At 43.0% G+C, this 17,293-nt stretch overlaps 1 protein-coding gene across 2 annotated transcripts in view; it reads right to left on the reverse strand.

The window, feature by feature from the left end:
• Window positions 1-16,417, reverse strand: part of CDH13 (cadherin 13) — a 444,090-nt gene extending 427,673 nt beyond the window's left edge. For both annotated transcript variants that reach the window (XM_074550802.1, XM_074550801.1), the window contains exon 1: window positions 16,230-16,417. In XM_074550802.1, the coding sequence (XP_074406903.1) occupies window positions 16,230-16,274 (45 nt within the window). In that variant the 5' untranslated portion in view covers window positions 16,275-16,417. The remainder of the gene's footprint in view (window positions 1-16,229) is intronic.
• Between the last annotated feature and the right edge of the window lie 876 nt (window positions 16,418-17,293).

A 17,293-nucleotide genomic window follows, 5' to 3' on the forward strand; every position in this document is an offset into this window, starting at 1 on the left:
TCCTAAAACTCAGCTCACCTGCTCAGAGCTAGGATTTCAGTTATAATCTAACAAAAGCTCACTGCTCAACTTCTCACTCTTCTAAATGCTGGCACCTTTTGACTAAGAATTTAGTCTTCATAGTTGTGTATGTATCAGTTTCTGCCACTCTGCAGCCAATATGTCAAAATCCCTGCCTGGTCTCCAGCAGTCCATAAAAATCTCACAGTAAATCGTGCAGCTGGAGATTTACTGCTGGTTCCTTGCTGGGTGCACTAGACAGCAAAAAAGAAATAAATGGCAAATGTAAGAAAGAGCATTAACTTAGTTCCACAGAACATTTAGAGATTTTTTTCATTATTATTATTTTCTGTTTTCTCTTGATTCATAAAAAATTTGAAAACTTTGGAAGTTCTGTGAAAAGCAGTTATTTTTCTCCATCAGAAAAACCAGTTCTAGGGCAACGATATACTCAGAAATTCCAAAAACCCTGGAGACCTGACTGCAGGACAGTCTGTCAGGCAGCAGCTGACCCCTTTAAAGAAAGCTGAGTTACTGCTTTATGTTATCGTACCTTTTTTAATTTAGTACACCAGAAATTTCTCACTGTTATGTTTCCAAGTCCCTTCCAGAGGCATGCTCATTAGGAGCTTAGGAATCTCTGGACAGGAAAAGCTCAGAGAGGACACAGTCCTGGGTCCCCAGACTGAAGCTGCAATTGAGATCTTGACACAGGTCAATTCACAGACAGATGGATTAAGGTTCTTCATTTCCAACATACTTTTCTCTGTTACAAACATAATGTAACATTGAACATATCAGGGACTACTCTTGGTGGCAAAAAAAAAAAAAAAAAAACAAGCCAAAAAAAACCCAAAAAACCAAAAAAACAAGTTAATGGTTTCTAAAGAGCAGTTACCCACCAGACCACTGTGACATTTCAGGAGTCAAGAGGAGTTATTATTAGCTGTGTCTAAGTATATTGCAAGTCCCCACCCATGGAATCTGTGTGCAATCCTCCATTGAACTGGCAGCCTTTGCCTGTATCACTGCCACATGATTTGAAGCAGGCAAGTCTCAGAAAAACTGCCACAGCTCTGTGTAGCCAGCCTGAAAATACCCTCACTGCTCTAGGGAGATGAGTGATCCCTTTGGAATTGGTTTCTGGAACAGCAAACTAATGAATCACTAACAGCTCTGAAGTAGACAGAATGTATTGCAACACAGCATGTAGTGCTGCAGAGCTGAAGGAAATCTGTTTACAGTGCTTCAACAGACACTTGAAATCAAGATGCTCAACAAGGATGAGGCTGTTAAGAGAGAATTGAGGCTCCAAGTGCTGAAGCTCCAAGTGAGTTTATCCCCACCAGGACCAGCAGCCCTTCCTTGGTGCCAGGGGTGGGCTCTGACCCAAGAACAGCAAAGGCACAGCCCAGGGGAGGGCATCCACATGGAAACAGGGCAAGGGATGGAGCAAGAACAGCCCTGCTGGAACCTGGCCTTCAGTGCTGACAGAGATCAGAAATCACTTCTGTCTCTCAGACACACTCAGTGCCAGCCTGCCCCCAGCCACAGCAGCCTGGAAACCTTGTCACTGTGATTTGTGTGATCTTTGCTAATGGGGCAGGGTTGACACCAAACTTTGCATTCAAGCCAAAGGTCAGCCTGATGCATATGGTTGGTAGAATGGGAAAAGGCAATGCTTTACATTTCAGATTCTTAGTGAAGCAGCTGTCTGAAAAAAAGAAGCTAAACCACAGAAATAATATCAAAGTCCACGCAGAGTTTGCTGGGCTAGGAGAAAACCAAAGCTCAAAAAAACCTACTTCAAACTAAGGACACTCAAAGTCACAACTTTGAGTACACTCACTGCCCTGTTTTTTCACAGACAAAGCTGGGCTGTTACACAAATGTGATGCTTGAGCCAACAGGCCAGAAGTGTAGTCCCAAAAGTACACAGAAAAGAGCACAACTTCGAAGGGAGCAGTTAGAGCTTTGTCTGAAAAAGACAAATTTCAATTTCAATTCACTAGTGCTGCTTATCCAGTGACTAGTTACAAATTTTACAGCAGAGAATTACTTAAGGCAGAATATCAGTTTATTTCTTCCTTTTCTACCTCTCTTTTTAAATCCACAAATTGTATAACCCTCCCAGTCCAGCAGCCTTGTTTCAGCATAAAGCCTTGCCAGTAGCACTGAACCAGAGAGCTTTCATTACATGTGCTAAGGAAGCTGATCAGATATTTTATCCATTCACATAAAAACATGGAAAAAAGGCAATTTAAAAGAAAAACTGATTATTACTTAAGCAGATTCCTCAAGATTTGTTGTCAGTGAAATTCATGTAAACACAGCCACAGGAGGTGACTACACAATGAACCAAGAAATAAGAAAGTGGGATAAGGAAAAATGTTTCTCTCTGCTGCACAAGACTTGATCAGCATATGACAGGCAGCAGGGTAGTACAAATAAATTAAAGATGGACTATCATTAATAGCTAAGAAGCTTCAGACCAAAAAACCATCCAAACTCCACTGCAGTTACTGGAAAGTAGTTTTAGAAATATCAGAAATAGCTGTAGCAATGCCAGATCAGAGCCCTACCCAGCTGCTGCATAGTCTTCCTTCCCTTCTCCAAAGAGGTTCAAGATGAAAGTTTAACCTGCTCACCTCATTTAAAACCTACCCCTGACCCAGAACCTGGCACACAATTCTGCACACCCTGTACATCTCTTTAGGCTGGGACAGATGGACTGCACATCCCTCCTCTGCTTGTAAAGCAAAGGAATGTGCTCACAAATCAACCACAGTTTTACAAGGAACAGAAGGGAGGATCTTCAGTTCCCATCATATTTGGAGCACTGCTCAGAGCTGCACACCCTCCCCAGGAGCAGGGATGCCATGGGGAATGTCACAGGGCTGGTGTGTCCCAACCACTTCTGTTTCCATGCCCTGCCCCTCCAGGAGGGATCCAGTGAGACTGAGCTCTGACACCACAGAGCACCCATGGAGTTATTCCCTTTTCAAAGCAGCTCACAGCACAGATATGAGGTGGCTGCAGATGGCTGAGGATTTTGGCAGGAACTTCCCACAGGTGCCCCAGCCTTAGTTCTGTGTCAGTGCTGCTGATTTAAAGTGGCACTTCCAGGGAAACGTTACACTTGGAATACAGACACCTGCCCACCAGGCAAGTCAGTCAAGACCAGAGTGCCAATTACACAAACATAGCATGCCAGACAGTAAAGATTTTTGGCTGCAGCAGACATGAGGCCAATCCCTGACCTGGGGAAATCAAAGTTGACCTGCACCTCTACATCAATACCAGGCTAACTCACACACAGTGGAACAGGAGGAGCAACAGTGGAGCTCAGGCCTGGAGGCCTCTGTGTTCCCAAGGCAGGAATCAAAATGCTGGTCTGCTTGCAGTCATTACACATGTACAAGGAAAAACTGCAAAGTAACTATTTTTCCTATTTTTGTTTTCTATTCAATGTTTTGAAAGGTCAAATGTATTTGCACTCTGCTGCGTTGCCTTTATCAGTGCTTAAACTCAAGCACTGCCAGATGAATCACGAGTCGTACAAACGCCCCAGAAATACATTGTCAGAAGCAGATCCATTGTACATGAATTGTATGCTCAGTTGTCAGGGGAGGATTGTTTCTATTTGAAGCATGGAAGGACCTGCAGAAAATCAACAGCTAGTTTGCAAATGTGCCTGAAGCCAGGTTCTCTTCCTTTTAATCTCTTGCTCTTTAGCTAGCCTCCAAGAGTTGTCAGAAAAATAAGAGAAAATGGATAAATCTGTGAAATTATATTAGGAAAAGTGGTAGGAGAGGGAAAGTCACATATCTGACAAAACTTTGGAGCATTTCTCTTTTCTAGGAGTTGCCCCTTTTCAGCAAGACATCACCCAGTTGCTCCTGGTAGCTGCCTTACTTCATATTTATTGCTAGAAAACCATAACAGAGTTGTCCTTCCCCTCTGAGGTTCTCTGACCCTTTCCTACTTTCCCATTTTCTTTGGGACATACATCCATCAGTAAACAGTTAAAATCCTGCAGGTGTCACACAGGGAACATGTGGCAAGTCACCTTCCTGATCCGCATAATCCAGCTTCAGACAATGAAAGAAGTGACATGCAAACAGCTCCAAAAGAAATTGCAAAGTGCTGTCCTGCAATGAAGGCTGCTTTGGCCTCACAATTTATACCCAGTTGTCTTCTGTTCTCTCCACTCCCATTCCTTCCCCATCCAATTAGTCAATTAGAGGAAGGGAAATTCTACATTTATTTCATCTGTGTGATAACAAGCTTGCCAAAGAATCGGTAGAATGGGTTTAATGAATACAACAACGTCAAAGCAGTGGGGATAAATGTTGTCCATCAAGATAATAAAGCTCCACCAAAATATGAAATGTAAGAGAGAGGAGAGTTCTGTGGCAGATAATGAATGCTGGAAATGGATAAAGAGTTTTACAAAGGATTAAATTTCCTGCCTCTCATAAACCAGCATGTTGATATACACAAACATGCATAAAACAGCATCACCATTTCCTGGTGCCAACAACTTCAGATGGAGATATGAGCAAGAGCTCTGGATATGGGTCAGCCTAAGCTCTGAGGCAAGGCTGTGCAAATGGAGATGTGGAAATCAGGCAAAATCAGACTGTGCTCCATTCCTGTATACATCTGTTGACTGCATCATAAACACAAAAGGCTGCTTTCCAAATCCTAACAGCTGCAAAGTGACAGAGCATTGAATACCATTTTTCTTTTTTCCCTTGGTTTTGCTTTCCTTTCCATTTTTATGCTTTAAGGTTTGCTCTTCTTTCTTGTACTCCTCAGTCAACCAGGGAAAAGGAGAAGAAATTCAGCAGCTATGTCAGCATGTTTATTAACAAATTACTACCCCAGCACTTCTGACTCCAGGAGATCACCAACCTAACACCATTATTGGGGAGGATAAATGAAATTCTTTTTTCCACATGAGCAGAAAGAACTAAGGGAGAAAGGAACAGGGTGATATGAACATACCAGGAAAAGCACAAGTACTGACATTACAAAATTTTGAGTTCCCTACCACATGAGCCAAAGGTTAGAACACTGCACTAACTCTGGGGAAACTTCAGATTACCCAGTGAAAATATGACCCATGTGAAATGTTAAAGGAAAACAACTCCTTAAGTGTGTCTGGTTCTCTTCATAGTGCAAGAAAACCTCCATCCTCTTCTATCACCAAATAAAAACATCTATAAGCACCACAAACAGGGATGGATTTTCCAGCAGAGCCTGCTGAACCTCATCCAAGTTAAACCACAGTAGTACAAATTATTCCTAGCAATAAAAATTATTCACCCTTTCCCCCAACATTAGGAGTTCTGGAGGAAAGCTTGAGTAGAAAAACTAAAAGCACTCAGACAATCTGAATTATTTTAACCAGATGGAGGAGAAAAGAGAAAAAAAGCAATTTGAACAAGGAAATTACAGGAATGCTGATGCTTCCAGTCAGCCTGGAGGTAAGGCAGAGAGAACCATTCATGCTGTGCACGATGGCTTTTTATTCCTACGTATCCCAGCTAGACTCCACAAACACACAGCATGCAGAAATCAGAAGTCAAGAACAAGTTGGAGAAACAATTCAGTTCAGGTTCAACACGAGTTATTGCAGCCAAGCAAGTCAGTTTGTTTTACACAAACTCCTTCACCCACCCCATAATCAATGTTTAGCTCCCATGCACAGCAAGAAACAGGTTCTGTGCTTGTGTGCCTTTGAATCCTGAAGGAGGAAAAGCTTTGAAAATTCTATTATTGGGAAGCAAGTGCAAGACTAAATCCTCATTTCAGGGAGACAAACACACAGGAAGAAGCAGCTCTTCCAAAAAATAAGACTTTGTGGATTTGTGGGGACTGTTGAAAGCCAGTCTCATGTTTTGGGCATGTAACAAATGGTGCCTACCTAGCGCTCCCAGGAAATCAAACATTTGGGTGCATCTCTCTAACAGTGACACTTTACATTGGCAACATCCCACTTCCAGCAGCTAAACCTGGGGGAAACAGCCACAACCAGCAGCTCACCTCCTGCCAGAGCAGCCCAAGGTTTTGGCAGCTCTGCCTCCTCCAAACTGAGGAAAGGAAGGAAGACGGGAACCTCTGTCAGTGAGCAGATGGCATGAGAAGTATTCTGAGACTGTCTCCTGTTGCAGTGGCAAGATGCAGAACCTCTGCCCTACCCAAGTTGGTTGTGCATTACCTGACCACATTTTCTACCCCAAACTGCTGTGGTCTGAAATGCCTGGAGGGTAAATAGAACTGCCAGCCTCATCCTCCTTCTCTGCTCCACCTGGTCACTGTGCCAGCAGCCCTCACAAGCAGCAGCTATGAGCAAGCGTTCTCCATTTCCTTATGCCTAAAGAGCTCTGTGCAGCTATGATTATATTTTATCTTATTAGTTTCCTCTCTATGCAAGTATGGAGATATGCAGTTCCTTGGCAAATCATAACTAATTACATTCTCAAAAGTTGAGCTGCATTATTAAAATACTCCTGGAAACACCACCTTCTGATTGGCCTAGAAACTGAATTTATTCTGGGCTCCCTCCAATCAGAATTAATCTTTCTGGAGTGGAATGAAGTGCCACCACTGAATCAACACCAGCAGCCCAAGTGACAGCAGGCGACATCATTACTCACCTAAGATAACAGACCTCAAGTCATTGAAACAGGCAGATGTTGGAGGCTGTCTCCCATTTCAGAATAATGTTCCTGTCGTAACTGAGCAGTTATTTTAGGGAAGCAAGGATAAATTCATTACCATTGGTAAGGTGCTCAGCTATCACAGCAATAGAAGCTGTGTAAGCATCCTGGTACGTGCACAGCAGGAATGCACATGGCACTGACACCACCCATCCTTCACCCAGATAACAAAAGGAGGGCAATGCAATCAATCCACATCCTCTGGAGACTTGCTTCTGTGTTGGTGGGAGCAGTAATGCCTTGCTATGGCAAACACACACAAGTGAAGTTGAGAGATGTGCAAGACCAGAAGTAATTTCTACAAAATTTCATTATTTATCCCCAGCATCCTTATCTTACTTCCTGGTAACGCATAGTATGTGAACTTATCAGCTGCTCTTTTTCCAGATTACAATAATCAATAGCCTCACCACACAAAGCACCAAATTTCTGCATTGATAACCAAACTGCAGAGATCAACAATTCAGGAAAACCATTGGTGACATTTAACACAGGATATTGCATTCTTGTTTATTATTTTTAAATAAGACATTGCTGCTTAAAACATTAGAAGAAAACAGTAATTTCAAACCTAGATGGTTTATCCATTCCCAAAAAGCAGGGAATATGGGTGCAAGACAGTATGCTCCCTTTACTTCAGGCTTTCCTGACCATCCCTACAGCTTTGTTCCCTAAATAATGCCTCTTGCAATGATATTGCCACATTCCACACAGAATCAGGTCCAGAAGCCCAAGTCCAAGACAGAACGGATTGAGAGTGCTCAAGGTCAGGCTGGACAGGGCTGGGAGCAACTAGGTCTAGTGGAAGGTGTCTGCCCATGGCAGAATGGTTGGAATGAGATGCTCTTTAAGGTCCCTGCCAACTCAAACCATTTTATGATCCATTATTAAGGGAAGATTATCAAATATGTACCTGACTATTTTAGTGTTCAGGTCAGAGCTGTGTATTCGTAAATTGACAGGAATATCAATATCCATAAATCAAGATTTATAGAGTTCAGAGTCCACTTAGTTCAATCTGATCATGAATTATGAAAACAAACATTTTAGAAAACAATGAATTCACTTTGCCTGGCACAAAATACAACCTTTAGGTAGCAAGCTAAACAGTATACCCAGAAACCAAGACAGAATTTTATGTATTGTTCTATTTCATATCACTCCCATTTGTCTTTACCCACAGGGATTTCATTTTGCAGTTCACCTGGATTATAACCAAGACTTCCTGGCACTTGCAAGACCAGTTATCTTGGCAGAAGGTCAAGCTGAACACCTTTAATTTGGCTGGTTATTTAACTGTACAGATCAACTCAAACCCGCAGCTGAGATATCCATTCTTGCTGAAAGCACAGTTGGAGCAACTCAGCTTCCTCTGACAGAGCGCTGAAACAATGGGTTTGATGGGGAAGGAAATGCCCATCCAATTCTAATGCCTAAATCCATCTCCTTTCACTCAGGGAGCAAAGTACCAGATGCTCTGGATTTCCTGCTTTGTCAACTCCAGAGCAGTGTTATATTCAGTTCTCACATTTTGTTATAGTTGTTTGTTGTCTGATAAAATGCAGCTCCTCAGGGACAGCACAGGGCTGTCTCAAGAGAAGTGTATAAATACACCTTATCTGGCAGCAGAGGAACTCAGAGCAAGAAGGTTTGTCTATGGGAAAATGCCAGATCATGGGGACACCATTTCTGGGGTTTTCTCTTCTCCCAAGCAGTTACCTGCTGCTGAAAATGCAATTATACACAAGAACACTGTAACAGGCTAAGGAAAGGGAAATTTTACAACATACTCCCCTGCCTCTATCCTTTTATGCTGTCTCTACAAGCAGTGGATCATACTCCTATTTCAGGCAGCTGAGATAACTCCCTTTATACAGTGACCCCACAGACAACTGCCAGCTTTTGTTTTACACTTGCAGGTTCAAAATCCCCTGTGTTTGACTCCAGGACTCTTTACTGACAACTTGTACAGAAGCCCAACTCCAAGTTATGCCAAGAAGATGAAAAGAAGGAGATTGAGTGTCTATAAAGTAGATGAGCCAATTATCAGCATGATAAGTGCTTTGTAACACGTTTGGGGTTTTTTGCTCTGTGGCAGTTTGAACAAAACTCAACGTGTCAACGCTTTTATGGATTGATTTGAAGCAATATAAGCAGTTATCCATGCTCTTTCTACGTGTGCCACAGCTGTGTTCCTGCCCATGTGGCAGCCAGCCATTAATGCAGGGAATCAGAACTCCCCCAGCTGAGTGTCCAGCCAAGTTTGTCAGCCTTGCCTTGGAGCAGGGAAGGAGCTCTCACACCCAGCCCTGGGAAGGGACAGGGGTAACAAACACACCAACAGTAACAGCTGAGGTAACCTGAGCTTACAGGTACTGATGTTTGTAAGTGAGCAACTCCTGTCCTGAATTCCAGTTTTGGGTATAAATATTTCTTTGCATACAGCCAGATTAGCAGAACTGTGACACCTTAATGGCCTAGAAGCTGAGGTCTCCAGCATTTTGAGTCCCTGTTACACACAAATTCCACAAGGTCCATCTGCCATGATTACTCAAAATCCTAAAAAGTCTGCAAACTTTTAGAAACACACTTGCTGTCGGCACTGCTAACACAGCCTTCATACACACAAGAATTATTTGTTCTTCATTACATCCCAGGCTGCAAAGTCCCTGGGAATTAAATATTAACTTTTAGAAATATATACATTGCCATTACTAGTAAGGAATTAAGTATTAGTTGTTCACAGCAAGAGAATTAAATAATTTAGACAGAAATAAATAGCCATTATTAATGGTTTGCTAGGGGTTCTTTATTTAAATGAATATTTTGGGAGCAAAACCTTTCTCAAATGGAGTCTAAGGAATGTTAAGTAATAAAATCTAATTAATTTCAGGAAGCTGTGTATAGGTGTCCCATTTTGAGACATTTCAAAAGCTTGAAGATGGATGTTCGGTTTCCTAAGAACAAGGCCCATAAAGATACCAAATTGGACATCCATACACGGACATTCAGAGATATCAGAAGTTATTTAAACACCTTAATCAGCTTTTCCAAGTGGTTAGAGATACTGAAAACTGCTGTGTGCTGAAGAGATTCACCCCACTCTTAATACCTCATATGTATTTTAGTCTGTTCATAGAACTGTTTTAACCAGCTCCATCGAACCAAATCTTAAAATCCTCCTTTTTTTCCTCTAGCCAAGAAAATTAATGATGCAAAACAGTAGAATATTGGATAAGATAGGAGCAGAATGAGTTCCCTTCATATGAAACAGTAAGGCTTTCAAAGAATTAAATTCTTCCATTTGACAGAGAATACAGTCCACATCACACATCAAAAAAATTGAAAAAGCAGTAGTGGGAAAATTTCCAAGACCTCCAAGTAATGAAACAGTGACTAATAAAGCAAGTCTTATTTTTCTCTCCTCTTTGGCGTTTAATATCCTCCTGATTTGTGTACACTAACATTGTGTTAGCTGCAGGACACGTGAAGTGACAGAAAAACACAGCCTCCCATCTGGGCTGGTCCCTTCCATCTGGTGATCAGGGCAGGGCACAGTGCAACCATATGGCCATGATCAAGAACCCACTAATATCATCCAGAGTTAACTGGGAAATGCAATAGCCCACTTAGTCTCCTAAGGATGATAAATGCCTCTCATTCTGTTTCTCCTCCCCAGTGGACATTGCAGATTTGTCTTTTTGCCTGCACAGATGAACCTCTAGTTAGAATCACAGAATATGTGGAATTGGAAGGGACTCACAAGGATTATCGAGTCCAACTCCCGGCCCTGCACAGGACCATCCTCCAGAGTCACTCCATGTGCCCAGGAGCATTGCCCAAACTCTTCTTGATCTCTCTCAGGCTCAGTGGTGCAACCACTGCCCTGGGGAGACCATTTCATCTCTGGGTGAAAAAACTTCCAAATATCAAATCCAGACCTCCCATGAGAACTTCAGGCCATTCCCTGGGGTCATGCACTGGTCACACAGAGCAGAGATCAGTGCTCTGCTCCTTCTCTTCTCCTCACAATGAGGTTGTGACTGCAATGAGGTCTCCTCTCAGTCTCCTCTTCTCCAGGCTGAACAAGCCAAGTGCCCTCAGACACTCCTCACACCACTTCCCCTCAAGGCCCCTCACAATCTTCACTGCCCTGCTCTGGACACTCTAAGCATTTAATAATACCTTTGTTACATTGTAGTGACCAAAACTGCCCTCAGCACTCAAGCTGAGGCTACCCCAGTGGAGAGAAGAGTAGGACAATGCCCTCCCTTCTCAGTTGGCAAAGCTGAGCCTGCAGCCCCCAGGACACATTTGTCCCTGCTGGCTGGAATACCAGTGATACGCACCAACACAGTGAATTTTGCCCCTGTAACTGTCCATGAAACAATAGAAAAAAACCCCTGCCAACCTGACCTTTGTACTCAAAATCCTGAATGAAGCCTCCATCTTCCAGGAAGGTTTGTTTCTTCACAGGTCCCCAGCCAGGCAATAATTAGTGTTGACTCCATGCTTCTCAGAAGGCTGATTAATCACTTTATTGCACTACACTTTTTAAGAAACCTATCCCCCTCACAGACAGCCGTGACACAGGTGGAACCAATTAGGCCTCCAATCCAAACACCATCAGCACTGGCCAATCATAAACCACCCTTTGGTGAACCAATCTCCATAACACATCCCACCTGTTCGCAACAGGTGCAGCCAGTTAAGGTCAAAATGGTTTATTCATTCTTTTCTCTGATCTTCTGACAGCCTTCCCCAGGCCAATCCTGAGAAAGTTGTGCCTGTTGCTCCCTGTGGCCAGAGAGCTGTTGCCACAGGTTTGTGCTGTCACAGGAACTCTGAAACCTGAGGCCAAAATCCTGACATCCAGCACACTGGTGCAAGCCAGCAGCTGAAGATTGGAGATGCAGCTCCAGCAGTGATGCTGCAAGAGTGGAACACTGAGAGCTCTGTTATCTGCCTTGCTTTTACATATTAATGGAATGGGAAGAGCCTGCTTATCTTGCAGCAAACAGGAAGAAAAGGAAGACGTAACTTCACAATTCCTTGAAGGGGCACCACTGTTGCCATCTAAGTGGTTCTAATAGAACCTGCTGCACTGAGACAGCTTTTAGGAATACCCATTTCTTAGCTGCCAAGTCACTAAAAGCCAAGTCAATAACTCCCAATGGATCACAGCACAAGTATTACATGTGCTAAGAAAACCTTTTTGAAGTTTTGATTCTCAGAAACAGAAAGCAGAACCCAACATATCACCTAAACTACAGCTTAGATTGAAGGATTGAGTCTCAGGGGGTACACAAAGTGGGGTTTAATTGCCATAACTGCAGAAGCATTTCTGTGTTTTCACTTGTCTACTATAACAAACCCCCCTTGCTTAGCAGGCAGTAAGGGCTGTGGTCAGGTCCTGTGTAAGGATATTTTTAGAGGTTAGAGCTGTAGCCAAAAACCATCGTAATTCACCAGTGCCAACCTTCCCTCCAAGGTAATATTTGAGAAATAGGACAGCACAACTACTGGAATGGCTCTGTGTTTTGGGAGACACCATCTTGTGAATGAGATAAGCAACTGGAAGATGGGTTTTGATTGCATAGCCAAAAATGATGGCCTGAAACCGTGGGGAGCAAATATCAGTGTGCTCACAAAGTGCTCATCAGTAGAAATAATTATACAGAGTAATTGACAATTGAGTTTCTGTAACATTTTTAAAGCATTTTTACAACTTTGATATGGCAAAATAACCACAGTACTTCTCTAGAACTCTCAAATAACAAGACCAACACGACAGAACAGGGAGATACTTGGTCAGAATTTGAGCATAATCTGCAGTGTTATATCAACACACTTGTGTGAGCAAGACTTGTCTTTTTTCCTGAAGCTGTTAAATTCCTTTTGCTTTCAATACCTGGGTGCTGCCTTTCAAGCTGTGCATGGAGCCCTCTTCTGGAGAAATTTGAACAAATAAAAGCTTAAGAATGCAGCAGTGTGAGCTCTGCATTAGGGGGAAGAGTTTGAGGACTAATTTTCTCTATTCACTCTAATGACAAGCTTGTAAAATCTACACATTTTTCCAATTTATTTGGTTGCAACCCAGTGAAACGTGACAGTTATTGTTAAAATTATAAAAAATATGGGACTTTTTCCTCTCTCTGTAAGCCTTACTCACAAATTTTGAGTCATCTCTCTGCATGAAATGCATAACATAATAAAGGAAGCCTGTGAACAACTTTTGGCTTAAAACAAATATTTTGTATATAGGTTTTAGAAAAGACCCTTTGGGGAAAATGTAAAACACAGATTTGTAATTCTATCAGATCAGAGTATGCATTTACTGCTTACTGTACCCTGTATAGTGAACTGCATAAGCTATCAGAGTACATTTACTTTTTATTGTCAGCTTCAGATCAATAAAGCTGTATATTATAGTTATGCTTTGGAGCTTTAAAGATGAGTCTGAATTAAAGGATTACTTGAAACATCTCTCTCATTTATTCCAGCTAATGCTCAGTTTTCCTCTTGTTGAAAATAGAACAGTTGGTAGTAGTGTAGACTAAATCTTTGCAAAAGGAAAAATTAATTTATTGCTCACCTGTTTACCTCAGTTTTTGCATACATACTTAATGAGCTGCTTTGATATGAAAAAGTGCCTCTCCATTTTTATCCTTTTAATGACTCAAAAGGCAAAGTTTTTGTACTTTAAAAACACAGTTGAATTAGAGGCAGACCAAGAAAGCACAAAACCCAAGTTACTAATTTTAGAAATGGGCTCTTCATTAAAAATAAACCTTTTACAGTCCATGCTCCTATTGACATAAAAGAATTTCCTCAAACTTTTTTCTCTACACTGCAAACTTTGCTATCATTACTTTGAAACTAAGTTATCACTATCTTCTGCCTCCACAGAAAGATTACTAGATTGCACCTGCTTAGAAAGAATTCTATCAAACTTGGTCCTTCCTGGTTCCACTAGCATGGCATCATATGAGACATTCTTGCTACTCCTAAGGGAGAAAAAAAGAAAACGTGCAGAAAAAGATCCCCAAATGTGTTACAACCACCACACAAGCAGATGGCTGCATTTGTTTAATATGTTGTTTCTCACATTCTTCTGTTTACTTTTCCTGTCACATGAAAGTTGTGTATGTGGGGTGTCAAAGAGAAAAGCCAAACAGTGTTTCAGTAAATTCCATCTCTTTCCCCAGCATGGCATCCACTCCAATTCATGCTTTAACTTGCCAATACTCAACAGCCTAGACCTGCAGACAGAATTGCATACACTTCCATATTACAGTCTGATTCATTCCCCAATTCATTAACTCTTAGACATGATCTGGAAAGTGAACTTGGGCATGCACTAGCTCACATGGTGGAGAGAGACATGGCCAGGTAGAGCTGTACAAGCTGAGAAAGAAGGCAGAGGGCAATTTGAGCAATTAAGCTGGAAGTAAGGGTAAAGCACCACAGCTCAGCCCTGCAGTACAGCAGAACTCATATCAGCCCAGCCTGGGGAGAAACTCTGAAGTATCACTGAAAGTCTTCAATAAAGAGCAGAGGGTGTTTTCAGAATCAGGTGTCTGCACCTATCACATTTTAAGCAATCATTATTGTTAAAAAAATGCCAGCTATGTTTCATAGGCCCTAGAAGTCCATCCTCTTGTATAACATGCATTCTGCTTTCCTACAAGCGACCACTAAAGAAAATCCAAACTCAAGCTGATTAATTCAGTGGTATGTTGGAGAAGCTGTACCAAAAAAAAAGACTCAAAACAGAGAAAAAGCCAAGCAAAGCAGATGGGAGGTCTCAAAGCCAAGAGGAGAGCACCAGTTCAGTACATCCACAGGTGACCCTTCCACTGCCTGTGCCCTCTCTCTCCCCCCGCCCCTCTGCTCCCTGAGCATTGCCTCCCCCTGCCAGCTCAGCTGCCAGCCCAGGCTGGATCTCAGCCCACTTGTGACAACTTCTTGTCCCCAGGAGCCCTCTGGGTTTCCCCAGCCCACAGGACAGAGCTCAGCCCTCCCTGGGCAGCAGCTGAGCCAGTCCCAGCAGAGCCAGAGCCTGCGCTTGGATGCTGCCAGGGAGCCCAGCCCTGGCTGGCAGAGCGGCCCTGCCAGGAACTCTCCATGTGGCACCAGCACACGCTGCTCGGCACCAAACCCATGGCCCCAGGCAGCTGCTTTCATTTGTTCCACTGCTCGGAGCAGGGCTGGTATCCCGAACCCACCCAAATGCCTTTGTGCTTGCTCACTCCCAACCCAGGCGCGGAGCCTCCTGCTGTCCCACAGCTCCAACCACCCACGTCCCTGCCCTGACTCCCGAGCAGGTTAAACCAGGACCTGAGTGCCCTAACCTTGATCCACAGCGTGTGGATGACAGCATGTGGATCACCCTACTGCCTCCTCCTCCTCACACTCCGTGCAGCTGCTCTAGCAATGAAGCTCTCCCAGTGGTGATCCCTCACCGTTTGTCTCCTTATTGCCCTGTTTGGGATTAGCAGACCAAATGCCTGCTGGAGATTGCAGTTACACAAACACCGGGGGTCAAGCTCAGTGTCCCAAGCACTTGTTTGACACTAAACCCCACCAACCCTCCAAGGGTTAACAAACCCACTCGATTCAAAAAGGAATTAACTTTCATCCCTGCTCGGTGCAGAGGATCTCAGCCCACTGACACTAAACGCAAGTTTACGGAGCCCCCGAGACAAAAGGAGGGAGAATGCACTGAAGCTGGACAACAACAAAGGATTTCCAACCCTGCTCTGAGCTGCCCAAAAGTGAGCCCTGTGAGAGCGGCGAGGGGAAAGGAGAGTGACCAGCTGAGAAGTGAAAGCCCAGCGAGTCCCCGTGCTTTGACAGGCAGCAGCAGCGGGGCTCCGGCAGCTCCGTGTTTTTAAGGCTGGGTGTTTTTTCCTCTCCTTTCTGGCAGAGGGGGATCTATTACATTTAATAAGAGAAAGGCTACACAGCAAGTCACTGACGGAGTGTTACACATCTATCAGGAGAGTACGGCGAAGGGAGCCTTTTGCAAGGTCTGATTTTATTTTTCCTCCATATTCCCCCTCCCTCTAATTCTTTTATTTAAGAAAAAAAAAGCAATAAATAACGTGAGGTGCCTGTAACAGCACCTCACGTTACTACACAGCACAAGGCACAGAGGAAAGAGGCAAATCAAAGTTGCAGCATTTGATATGACAGAAAATATTGCCGCTGCAGCTGCAACCGAGACACTTGAAAGATTCCCCCCGCCACCCTTCCTGAAGGGAAACAAAAAAATGCTATATATCACACAGCAAATTGGTTGTAATTGTAAATCAGGGAACTATGAGATCCTGCATTCCTAGCAACTGCCTTAGAGCAGAGATCCTGCATCTTTAAACAGTAATTCAAGCAATGTATAATTACTCCGAAATCAGAGCTGAATTACAAATACTTTCAAATCCAAATGCACAAAAGCAGAAAGATGAAAGAAAGCAAGGAAAAAAACCACATATTTCTTACCTGGGACAGCAGAAAAGACAGAGTAAGTTGAGTTTTGTGCTGCATTTTGCCAGACTAGAAGGTACCAGAGGCTTTTTCATTCATGCACTCGGCTGCACTGAGCATATTTTCACTGTGAAACAGCCTTTGAGAAGAGACTCTGCCTTGAGAGCCAGCCAACTTCCCAAATAGATCAGCAGCATCATCACTAAAGCATTGGATAGAGTCTGATGACCAGAACCAATGGCTTTACAAGGATGATTTCTTCACAAAGCATCCTCATTTTGCATCACACATATTGAGCAAGCACCTCTACAAACACAGCACCTTTAGAAAGCATTTTTGCTTTGGTCTATTTCTGTTTAGTTTCCACCTAACATCATGCTTTACATATCTCAATAGTATTTTCCCTTTTAGAGAATGGAATTGAACAGAGGGAAATAAGAGCAACTCTGAGCACCACTGCAAAGAGATTCTCTTTATTAAAATGTTAATAAGGTAAACTTATTTTTAATAATTTAAAAAAATGACCTCTGCAGTTTTGGTTACTTCCAAGCCTCAGAAGGAGAACACAGAGATTTTTCAGTGCAGTAGAAATATAGGCTATATTTTGTGTTTTCCCCTCAATCTCACAAATCACAACCAAGACAGATCCATTCTAGCCTGCAGAAAAAATGCATCATAAGGCAATAGATTTTATTAACTGCTCAGGCAATGGCAGAATTGGCTTTTAATTCAACAAACTAGAATCTAGGACAGAGTTTCAAAGGTACATGTCCTCCAATTAGAAAAAGTTTTCCTGTTTGAAAGAGGGGACCTGCTTTCCCTGGATTGGTTATGTTGCAGCCCAGCAAGCAACACAGGCAGATGGACCAAAGATTAGGAATGAATTCCCCTGAGTGCATTTCCAACTCCACCTCCCTTGCCACTCCCCAGTATCACAACACTCCAGTTCTGTTCTGAGTTGTCTCCTGGCAGTCACCAAGGTTACTTCGCAGTACCCTTCCCCCATTTCTAGAAGGATCAAAAGTCTCCTCAGCTCTCATCAGTGGTGTTTTTCCCTCACTTGCTCATCCAGCAGAGCC

The sequence above is a fragment of the Zonotrichia albicollis genome, chromosome 13 (assembly GCF_047830755.1).
Source record: "Zonotrichia albicollis isolate bZonAlb1 chromosome 13, bZonAlb1.hap1, whole genome shotgun sequence".
NCBI lineage: Eukaryota > Metazoa > Chordata > Aves > Passeriformes > Passerellidae > Zonotrichia > Zonotrichia albicollis.